Genomic DNA, 12,286 nt, shown 5'->3' on the forward strand with positions numbered 1-12,286 from the left:
TTGGTGGAGACCAGGAGCTTTTGGTTGCGGGCTTATGATTTGGGTGTAAGATAAGAAGCTCTGTCTTTGATTCGTTCAGCTGGAGGGAGTTAGTGGTCATCCAGTCCTCTATTGATTTGAGGCAGTTTTCAAGTTGTTGTTGGTGATCTTTTTTTCCATTGATCCGGAAATAAAGTTGCGTGTCGTCAGCGTAAGAGTGGAAGCAGAGATCTGAGCATCTGATGATTTGAAGGAGTGGGCGAATGTAAATGTTGAAGAGAACGGGTTGATTTTACACCAGGTCTGTTGTGCCGTGTCTGGGCATAGATGCCCAATGCAGGCTCAACTCAAGGACGAGGCAGAAATCCTTGCTTTGTATGCAGCCTGTTCATACCAATGTCCTTTGGTGATAAAATGTTCTAGGCATGTTGCGTGGTACAACTTGACACTGCACTGCAGCACGATTGCTGTGTTGAACCTTATATAAAGTGTAATTTTGTGAAACTTCAAATAAAGTTACAAAAAAGTAAACAGTGTGCAATGCTTTTTACCAGTGCACCAATCATTGCTCCTATACATTCTACACTAACCCACCTGCATTTTAACATGTGAGCTGGTGAGAACCAAACCCAAATGGAATGTACACCTTTCTTTTTTCCTTTTTTTTTTTGCACATAGAAGAGATCACCTAGATGATGCAGTGCTCTACTGCTCCTTCTCACATATATCTATGAGTCAACTGACTTGCTGGAAACACCACAATCCCTCTGTAGTTATTTTATCTCAACAATTGTTAAGAAGGTAGACAAAGTGATTGTAAATGAGTGTTTGGTCATCCCCCATAAAACCAGCTTCAACTGAATTAAAGTTGAATTCCACAACTGTTCTTTCCTCAATGTTTGGAAAGCAAATGTAATCTGTATTAGATACACACTATTAGGTCAAAGTTTTGTGGACATCACACCATCACGCCTACTGTGTATAAGTTTCTTGGACATCCCATTTCCAGACCATTGACATTAATACGGAGTTGGTTTGCTCTTTGTGGCTATAACAGCCTTCACTCTTCTGGGAAAGTGTTTCAATGTCTATGGGAGTTTCAGCCCAAAGAGTATTTTGAGGTCCGGTACTGATTTTGAACAAGAAGGCTTAGCTCACACTCAGTGTTCAAGTTTATCCCAAAGATGTTCAGTAGGGTTGAGGTCAGGGATCTGTGCAGACTACTCAAGCTCCTTCACAACAAACTCACCAAATCATGTCTTTATGAAACTTGCTTTGTACACTGGGGTACGGTCAAAATGGAACAGAAGAGGGTCTTACCCAAACTGTTTCCACAAGGTTGAAAGCGCACAATTGTCTAAAATGTCTTTGTATGCTGTTGCATTAACAGTACCCTTCGCTGGAAACCCCTGAACGCAATCATTGGGAAAGTTGTCCACACACATTTGGCCAGGACTGGTGCAAGAATTTTTGACACCCTAGGCGAAAACCTAATTTTGCCGCCCCCATTGGCTCCACCCCTGACTCCACCTACTTTGCCCTGCCCGTGTGACAGGAGGCAGCGCTATACAGGAAGCATAGACTCTGCTTCCTCTAGTGCTGGCTCCAGTGCTGCGCTATGCCTCTAATTACAATACCGGCTAGATGGAGCAGCTGCCTGGGATTGAGTTAGTTACATGCTGCAGCCTGCAGACCATGCGGACGTGGAGGGAAATCAGTGGCCGAGTGCCCCTAGGTAGCAGTGCGCCCTAGGCGGCTGGCTAGGTTGCCCAGTGGTAGCGCCGGCCCTGCATTTGGCCATAAAGTGTGCCTCTGTAGTGTCCTGCACTGGAAACACTGAAGTAAATTATTTGACCTCCATGCACTTCACTTTACGTGGACATGTGTTTACGTGGACATGTGTTTTCTCCCTGCATTCTGCCCTATTTAAATCTTATAGTCAGCCAAAAGGTCACCGCTGCCGTTAGAACAGCAGACACTATTTCACCTCATACTCCATTGTGGGGCAACCCTAAACTACTGCATTTTAGATCCATTCCAGACCCCAGCAATTGCGCTAAAGATGGAATTGTGAAATTGCAGCAGATTATGCCTGCTGGGGTTTTACTTTTTTTTTCCCTGAATTATGGGAAACATTTCAACTCCCCTCGTGGATGCTGTTTCGCTACCTACAGCTGGAACATGCAGCACAGGCGCAATTTCCCCAGAGTGGCCACCATGATGCCAGGTTTGTATGGAGTCAGTGAAGTCTTACACTGTCAGGTCATTCTTGTCAGTGCCATGTTGATATACAGCCATTGCAGTTTTTACTCTCAGATGGGGTCTATTACAAGCTGCCATAAAGCAAAGGTGGCCAGTATGACTGCAGATCCCCAGTGAGGAGTGATTAGAGGTGGCAGTGATGCAACACTTGAGCTACTTGAGCTACAGAGACTTCTTCAACTTTTCTAACCAGCGCATGCATCTCCTTTAAAGAAACCCATGGTGAGGAATCATGGAGGCTCCCCTTCTAAAGATACTGGTTTCTTGGCTGTAATGCTGATCCAGTGGCTTCAATGCTTTCTTAGTCACAGATATGAAACAAGCATGCCCATCCAGAGGTCTGGCCTCACTCCAATTTTCCTAAACTTTATGCTTGTTTCATGTCAGTGAGCCAAAATTTTGAACCCAGAGACAGCCAGAGAACTAGCACTTTCGGAAGATGGTCAGCAATGGCAGCACAGCTTTCCTTTAAGGTTTGATTCTGAATTTCTGAATTCCGCCTCAACTGTCCATGAATCAGCTAGATAATGCAGATGTTGGACTGAGCTGCTTCCTTTTCTTGCCCAGTTTTCCTAGGTATGGTATAAATTTGGGTTGTACCGGTACCCTTCTTTATCAGCGAGTACTGATGCTTTTGGTCAAGTACTCACCGATACCTTGTAACAATACTTTGTGGTCAATTTGCATCCATACAAAGTGAATGGGCGCAAAAAAAAAAAAAAAAAAAATTGGAATTGAAAAAAAAAATATTACAAATTTAAAAAAAAACTTTGTAATTCAGGGAGGTTCTGTCAGGTAGACTGTACAGGGCCCCCATGATTTATAATGGCAGCCCTGTTAGGACTGCTCCAGCACTGTACAAATATGGTATTTCCAAGCAGCAATTCAGCATCAGCAAATAAGGAACATAATTATATTTCCTATGTTACAAAACACACTTATATACTTGTCACCCCTACCTAGGTATGCAGAGTCCATTGACCGATAGCTGTGGGTTGGAGAGCGAGCAGAGAAGCTGTGAGTGGGAGATCCTGGCAGACTGTCACTAGAGGATAGAGAGCGGCTGAGAGAGGAAAGAGAGCGGCTGGTGTGCAGCAGATTGGACTGCTTGGTGATCTTACGAAAGAGAGAGCTGCGCTTCTTACTGTCAGGGGAAGAGCAAGACAGGAAAGAAAAGAGAAAAGGATGGAAAAGGAACAGACAGCCCTTCAATAATAATCATACGTTTGTGTGATTTTCCTATTGCCCACAGCTGAGTGGATTGATTGTTGATTTACCGCTGCCTATCTGCCACTCATTCCATTTACACCCACCCCTTGTCTCATTCCTTTTGTATTCCATAATTCCTTCTTTGTCTTTTTACGCAATGGCAAAAGGTCTGCACTGTCAACTGCTCATCTGCTACCTTATATGCCACCCATGATACAAAGACAAAGGTTTCAGTGATTTTGGAATAATGCCTCCTTAGTCACAGCCCTCCATACAGCTGCACTTCAGGTAGATGATTAAAGTTGAATTCCAGGAATTCAGCCCCTCTGTAAAAAAATGAAGGCACACTATGTGTTACGTCCAGCGAGGTGCATGGCACCTCCAGGGCTTAACTCTATTATTTACATCTGACAGCTTTATAGTACTCCCAGAAGATGGTTGTTCAAGAAGCCCAATGCTGATCCTTCTGAGCTCTGCATCTTGAACAGGAGAGTAGCTGCAGCTGCTATGCCCGCCCTGCCCTGCCCCTGCCCAATCACAGAAGCTTTGGTATTCTTTGAACTTCTTCAGAAAATACACAATATACAAAGGCTTCTGCTAGTGGGTATCAAAAGGGGAAGAGCCCTGGAGTATCTCCCCAGCAAAGTAATAAACCTGTGAAATGTCAATAAACCTGAAAGATATCATGCAGCTCCTTAGACTTAACTCATAGTGTGCCTTCACGTTTTTACAAAGTGTTCAGCTTTAAATCTACAATTGAAGTGGTTCTAAACTCAAAATACTTTTTTTTTATTAATTTTTTATTTTTTTTTACGTTAATGCATTACTGGCATTAGGAGAAAAAAAACACCCTACTACCTGTTCTACCCACCTCTCTAAACACTTACCTGATAGCGCTGTCCCAGCGGCAGAAACACTCTCCCCTTTTGCTGTTCTCACAGGAGAACCAGGCAGCAGTGGAAGCTATAGGCTGTCAGTCAGATTCCTGTGTGGAGGATGTGGATGCGTGGCTAACCATTGCTGTGTGTGTCTATGGACACACACAGCCAAGCTCGGGAGCATGCCCGCTTCCTTAGCATGGGGCTTGCTAAGGAAGAAGGAGCGAAAAGCTCCCTAACATTTCAGAGAGCAGGAAAAAATATATAGTTTTAATTTTAAATTAATTAATATATACAGTATCTCACAAAAGTGAGTACACCCCTCACATTTTTGAAAATATATTATATCCTTTCGTTTGACAACACTGAAGAAATTACACTTTTCTACAATGTAAAGTAGTGAGTGTACAGCTTGTATAACAGTGTACATTTGCTGTCCCCTCAAAATAACTCAACACACAGCCATTAATGTCTAAACAGCTGGCAACAAAATGAGTACAGCCCTAAGTGTAAATGTCCAAACTGGGCCCAAGTAGACATTTTCCCTCCCCAATGTCATGCGACTCGTGTTACAAGGTCTCTGGTGTGAAAGGGGAGCAGGTGTGTTACATTTGAGGTTATAGCTCTCACTCTCTCATACTGGTCACTGGAAGTTCAACATGGCACCTCATGGCAAAGAACTCTCTGAGGATCTGAAAAAAAGAATTGTTGCTCTATATAAAGATAGCCTAGGTTATAAGAAGATTGCCAAGACCCTGAAACTGAGCTGCAGCATGGTGGGCAATACCATACAGTAATTTAACAGGACAGGTTTCATTCAGAAGAGGCCTCGCCATGGTCGACCAAAGAAGTTGAGTGCACGTGCTCAGAGTCATATCCAGAGATTGTCTTTGGGAAACAGACATAAGAGTGCTGCCAGCATTGCTGCAGAGGTTGAAGGGGTGGAGGGGGTCAGCCTGTCAGTGCTCAGACCATGTGCCCCACACTATGTCAAATTGGTCTGCATGGCTGTCATCCCAGAAGGAAGCCTTTTCTAAAGACGATGCACAAGACAAGCCTGCAAACAGTTTGCTGAAGATAAGCAGACTAAGGACAAGGATTACTGGAACCATGTCCTGTGGTCTGATGAGACCAAGATAAACTTATTTGGTTTAATTGGTGTGAAGCGTGTGTGGCGGCAACCAGGTGAGGAGTACAAAGACAAGTGTGTCTTGCCTACAGTCAAGCATGGTGGTGGGAGTGTCATGGTCTGGGGCTGCATGAGTGCTGCCGGCATTGGGGAACTACAGTTCATTGAGAGAACCATGAATGCCAACATGTACTGTGACATACTGAAGCAGAGCATGATCCCCTCCCTTTGGAGACTGGCCCGCAGGGCAGTACCCCAACATGATACCAACCCCAAACACGCCTCCAAGATGACCACTGCCTTGCTAAAGAAGCTGAGGGTAAAGGTGATGGACTGGCCAAGCATGTCTACAGACCTAAACCCTATTGAGCATCTGTGGGGCATCCTCAAACGGGAGGGGGTGTACTCACTTTTGTTGCCAGTGTGTTGAGTTATTTTGAGAGGACAGCAAATTTACACTGGTATACAAGCTGTACACTCACTACTTTACATTGTAGCAAAGTGTAAGCAAAGTGTAAGCAAAGTGTAATTTCTTCAGTGTTGTATGAAAATATATAATAAAATATGTACAAAAATATGAGGGGTGTACTCACTTTTGTGAAATACTGCATATATCTAAATTTATTGCAAACCCATAAAATGACAAAATTTACATGTAATGTTCCAAATACAACAGTCATTTTATGAATTTACAACAAATTTGAAGTGCAACAATCCCTGATTGACTTTTTCTATATATGACCTTTGGGATGGTCTGATTGCTTTGCACTGAAACAATTCCGTTGTGCTATGCACCACACCTTTTTGGACTATCCCCCACTTTTAGTCCCAGTAACAATAATATCCAGGAGAACATACCGTATATACTCGAGTATAGGCCGACCCGAATATAAGCCGAGGCCCCCAATTTACCCCCAAAAAACTGGAAAACTTATTGACTCGTGTATAAGCCGAGGGTGAGACATGGCTGTCCATCCCTGTGTGTCCGTCCATCCCTGTGTGTGTGTCCGTCCATCCATCCCTGTGTGTGTGTCCATCCATCCATCCATCCCTGTGTGTGTGTCCGTCCATCCATCCCTGTGTGTGTGTCCATCCATCCATCCATCCCTGTGTGTGTGTGTGTGTGTGTGTGTGTGTGTGTATCCATCCATCCATCCATCCATCCCTGTGTGTGTGTGTGTATCCATCCATCCATCCATCCATCCCTGTGTGTGTGTGTGTGTGTGTGTGTGTGTGTGTGTGTGTGTGTGTGTGTGTGTGTGTGTGTGTGTCCATCCACTCCTGAGATTTTACACGGTTTTACCATATAGCGCAGACAGACTGGTGACCTGACATATATGTGTTGTAGTTAAGAAATACAGATAGGTCAACTTCCTGCCCTTAGCCTGTGAAAGGATTGTACAAAAAGCTGTAATAGTTCACGGTTCCTCCTGTTTTCTCCTCATCATATTTCTTTTCAGCACATGTACTGCTCACAACTCATTGGCTCTTAGTTCTACCCTTTCCTGTATCAGTCTGCAGTGCTGGGGACCACAAAATACCAATATCATGACCAATGCATGTACTTGCACATTGGTTGCATTTAAAAATACATCCATCCCTGTGTGTGTGTCCGTGCAGCCTTGTGTGTGTGTCCAGCCTACCTGTGTCCCGAGCCTCCGTCCCGAGCCTCCTCCGTCCCGTGCCTCCTCCGTCCCGTGCCTCCTCCGTCCCGTGCCTCCTCCGTCCCGTGCCTCCTCCGTCCCGTGTCGTGCCGATGGATCGCCGCTCTTCTCGGCGGCCATTCTACAATTCAAAAGCCGCGCCTCCGCCTCCGCCTGTGATAGGCGGAACACTCAATTTCCCAGCAGCCTGTGTTCCGCCTATCACGGACATCCTCTCATCGTCGTCCGTAGTATGAGAATGAGCGGATGTCCGTGATAGGCGGAACACTGACTGCTGGGAAATTCAGTGTTCCGCCTATCACAGGCGGAGGCGGAGAAGGTGGCGCGGCTTTTGAATTTTAATGTCCGCCGTCTGTCTGCTCGATACGCTGATCGAGCAGTCAGACAGCGGTGACTCGAGTATAAGCCGAGGGGGCACTTTCAGCCTCAAAAAAGAGGCTGAAAATCTCGGCTTATACTCGAGTATATACGGTACATTCATTATTGACCTGTTTTCTTTTTAATATGTGGCAGGGGGTCCACTATAAATAGGGCATGTTTTTTTTTGTTTGTTTTTTATAATTGTAATTTTTATTAATTTTTAAAGCAAAAACAAAAACAATACACTAAAGCATTAGAAAAATCAGTAAATGGCATGTTAAAGTGGAAGTAAACCCTTCTATCGTTTTCAGTCAAGGAAGCCGCCATCTTGCATGCTGCACATGTGATCAGTTATGACTCCAGCCATTGGCTTATTTGAAAGTTTGGTTGAGAGCACAACCAATGTGAACGTTAGCATTTACGGCATGCCGGGAATGTAAGTGTTTTTTTAAACTGGGTTTACTCCCGCTTTAAAATACACTGAAACCTTCACTGGAAAACCCTACCCTAGCCAACTCCTTATAATGGACCTTTATTGACCCGCATAGCCCCCTCCACTTTTCCCAGCTTACCTCTCCTGTCCTTCTCTTCCTATGCTCCTCTTGGTTCTCCTGGCCATCTTTGACCGGTAGCTGCTTCTCCTAGCTGGACCAGTTCTAATTGACGTGTTCTCAAAAGGCGTTGTGGTGACAAGAACCTTGTTACCGCTCTGTGGAAAGATGGTGAGCAGTCAAGCATGCTATAGCATAAGCTGGAGGACCTTTCTCTTTACTTCACCAAGGAGGAACTGAATGTCTCACCTTCAGAATTAGTTCCACCACCTCAGTGTGAACTAAGCCATGAACCGGCTCGCCATTAACATGGGTGATGAGGTCGCCAGCACAGAGCCCTGCCTCATGGGCGGGACCACCTTCTTCAACATGCTATGGAAAACAAAGGTAGAGTTACCCGAGAAAGATACCAGAAAAATGACAGATGCAGGATTTTTCCACTAGGTTGAAGTATCAACAAAACCGGAATGCTATCTAATTATGTAAATTGTGGGACAGACACACACAGTGCCTTAAAAAAGTATTGATACCCCTTGAAATTTTCCACATTTTGTCATGTTACAACCAAAAACGTAAATGTATTTTATTGGGATTTTATGTGATAGACCAACACAAAGTGACACATAATTGTGAAGTGGAAGGAAAACAATAAATGGTTTTCAAAATTTTTGCAAATAAATATCTGAAAAGGGTGGCATGCATTTGTATTCAGCCCTCTTTACTCCAATACCCCTAACTCAAATCTAGTGAAACCAATTGCCTTTAGAAGTCATCTAATTAGTAAATAAAGTCCACCTGTGTGTGCTTTAATCTCAGTATAAATACAGCTGTTCTGGGAATCCCTCAGAGGTTTGTTAGAGAACCTTAGTGAACAAACAGCATCATAAAGGCCAAGGAACACACCAGACAGGTCAGGGATAAAGTTGCGGAAAAGTTTAAAGCAGGTTTAGGGTATAAAAAAATATCCCAAGCTTTGAACATCTCATGGAGCACTGGTAAATCCATCATCCGAAAATGGAAAGAGTATGGCACAACTGCAAACCTACCAAGACATGGCCGTCCACCTAAACTGACAGACCGGGCAAGGAGAACATTAATCAGAGAAGCAGCCAAGAGTCCGGTGATGGTAACTCTGAAGGAGCTTCAGAGATCCACAACTCAGGTGGGAGAATCTGTCCACAAGACAACTATTAGTCGTGCACTCCACAAATCTGACCTTTATGGAAGAGCGGCAAGAAGAAAGTCATTGCTGAAAGAATGTCATAAGAAATCCCTTTTGCAGTTTGTGAGAAGCCATGTGTGGAACACAGCAAATATGTGGAAGAAGGTTCTCTGGTCAGATGAGACCAAAATTTAACTTTTTGGCCTAAAAGCAAAACGCTATGTGTGGTGGAAAACTAATGCCCCGTACACACGAGAGGGATTAAGTCTGACAGACCTCCAAAGGAGTTCCGCCGGAGTTCCGACGGAGTTCCGACGGAGTTCTGGCGGACTTTTCGACCGAACGGACTTGACCACACACCATCACACCAAACTCCGACGGAGTCGAACGTGATGACGTACGACTGGATTCGACGTAGGAAGTTCCTAGACAGTAGCCAATAGCTGCCCTAGCGTCGGTTTTAGTCCGTCGGAGTAGCACACACACGAGCGGATTTTTCAAAGGGGACCGGGTCCGGCGGAGTTCCGTCGGGAAAATTTAAAGCATGCTTCATTTCTAAAGTCCGTCAGACTTTAGCTTCGCTAAAGTCCGTTGCAGCCCACACACGATCGGATAGTCCGCCGGACTCAGTCCGTCGGAGTTTGGATGTCGAAAAGTCCGCTCGTGTGTACGGGGCATAACACTGCACATCACCCTGAACACACCATCACACATGGTGGTGGCAGTATCGTGTTGTGGGGATGCTTTTTTTTTCAGAAGGGACAGGGAAGTTGATGGGAAGATGGATGGAGCCAAATACAGGGCAATCTTAGAAGAAAACCTGTTAGAGTCTGCAAAAGACTAGAGACTGGGGTGGAGGTTCACCTTCCAAGGACCCTAAGTATACAGCCAGAGCTACAATGAAATGGTTTGGATCAAAGCATATTCATGCGTTACAATGGCCCAGTCAACGTCCAGACCTAAATCCAATTGAGAATCTGTGGCAAGACTTGAAAATTGCTGTTCACAGACGCTCTCCATCCAATCTTACAGAGCTTGAGCTATTTTGCAAAGGAGAATAGACAAATATGTGACTCTCTATATGTAAAAAAGCTGGTAGAGACATCTCCATAAAGAATTGCAGCTGTAATTACAGCAAAAGGTGGTTCTACAAAGTATTGACTCCGGGGGGCTGACTACAAATGTACATCACACTTTTCACATATTTATTTGTAAAAAAATTTGAAAACCATTTATCATTTTACTTCCACTTCACAATTATGTGCCACTTTGTGTTGTTCTATTACATAAAATCCCAATAAAATAAATTTACGGTTTTGGTTATAACATGACAAAATTTGGAAAATTTCAAGAGGTATGAATACTTTTGCAAGAAACTGTAGCAAAAAATAAATCTAAAGAGTTATGATGATGTCACGGGTAAATAAAATCTACCCTCATTACAGGATTAAGATAAAACAGGGGTCTCCAAACTTTCTAAACAAAGGGCAAGTTTACTGTCCTTCAAACCTTTGGAGGGCCGGGCTGTGGGAAAAAAACAATGCCCCATCATTGGTATTCGGGGGGGGGGAGGGATAGTGCCCCATCATTGGTGTCAGTATCAGGAATAGCACCCTATGATTGGTGGTAATGGAAATAACAATGCCCCATCGTTGGTACCAATGGGAGGACTAGTGCCCCATCTTAAGTGCCAGTGGGCAGAATAGTGCCCCATGATTGATATCAGTGGGACAAATAAAGCCCCATTATTGGTGTCAGTAGGAGGAATTATGCCCCATCATTGGTGTCAGTAAAAATAGTAGTTCCCCATCATTGGTGTCAGTGGGAGGAATAGTGCCCCATCATTGGTGTCATTAGGAAGAGTAGTGCCTCATAGTTGGTATTAGGGATGCACCGATACCATTTTCTTGGTACAAGTAAGAGTACCGATAGTTTTCTTTAGTACTCACCGATAACAATTACCGATACCTACAGCAACTGTTTTGTTTTAACTTCAGCTTTCAGCAATGGTACAAAGCATTTAAAAGTCATTTACAAACAAAATAAATAGATTATTTTTAATTTTGCGCTTTTTCAATGTGAAATCTGTAAATAATATATGTTAATATATATATGTGTAAAAATATTCACTAACAAGGAAAACAAAAAAGTTTTAATTGTTTATCGTTTATAAAATAGATGTGAAAAAAAGCAGGAAAATAATAATTAAATGGAGGAGAATAGGGAGTTAAGGCTGATTAGAGTAAATTAAGGGTTAATAAGGGGATAAACAGGGGAACATTTGTTCATCCCTTTGATCTGAAGATGAAAAAACAGAAAGATACAAAAAGAAACAATGTTTCTTTTTATTTTAGTGTTTCAGAGCTTAGTAATGTTAATAAACATTGCAGGCTGCTTTTTTTTTGTTTTTTGACAGCTCCAATTACCGGACTTCTTTAACACAGGGGAGACCCACTGACAGCTCAAAGAACCGAGCCTGAAAGTATCGGTTTCAGGTATCGGTGCATTTGCACGAGTACCGATACTCGTGAAAATACTCGGTATCGGCACCGATGCCAATACTAATATCGGTGCAACCGTAGTGGGTATAATTGAGAGGAATAGTGTGGCATTGTCAGTGTCAGTAGCAGGAACTATTCCCCACTTTTGCTGATGGTGGGGGGAAATAGTGCCCCAAGGGCCAAGATAAAAGAGATGCTTTAAGCCCCCGGGCCACAGTTTGGAGACTGGGATAAAAGATAGAAACAATTCTGGGACATGCTCTAGAGCAGGGGTCTCAAACTGGCGGCCCTCCAGCTGTTGCTAAACTACAAGTCCCATGAGGCATTGCAAGGCTGACAGTTACAAGCATGACTCCCACAGGCAGAGGCATGATGGGAGAGAGAGAAGTTTGGGGTAGATTTAGGTAATGCCTGGACATAACCCTTAAGTCTATCTTTGACCTCTCACGTGTCTGTTTTGATACCTCGAAAGGCAGAAGACACCCCAGTCCAAAATTAATGAGACCCTAGGCAAATACTGACTTTTAAAAAATTTGGTATTTGCATATGGCTAGGCACAAACTGATGTCACAGGCACTCAGATCCCGACAG

At 43.8% G+C, this 12,286-nt stretch overlaps 1 protein-coding gene across 3 annotated transcripts in view; it reads right to left on the reverse strand.

Moving 5' to 3' along the window:
* MAST1 (microtubule associated serine/threonine kinase 1) overlaps positions 1-12,286 on the reverse strand; it is a 188,728-nt gene that overhangs the window by 7,379 nt on the left and 169,063 nt on the right. For all 3 annotated transcript variants that reach the window (XM_077470390.1, XM_077470389.1, XM_077470388.1), the window contains 3 exons: positions 8,282-8,404; positions 8,054-8,190; positions 3,201-3,385 (listed from right to left, as the gene is read on the reverse strand). In XM_077470390.1, coding sequence (XP_077326516.1) covers positions 3,201-3,385; positions 8,054-8,190; positions 8,282-8,404 — 445 coding nt within the window. The remainder of the gene's footprint in view (positions 1-3,200; positions 3,386-8,053; positions 8,191-8,281; positions 8,405-12,286) is intronic.

The sequence above is a fragment of the Lithobates pipiens genome, unplaced genomic scaffold (genome assembly GCF_037356315.1).
Source record: "Lithobates pipiens isolate NorthernLeopardFrog02 unplaced genomic scaffold, aLitPip1_a1.2 Scaffold_8, whole genome shotgun sequence".
NCBI classification, from domain to species: domain Eukaryota; kingdom Metazoa; phylum Chordata; class Amphibia; order Anura; family Ranidae; genus Lithobates; species Lithobates pipiens.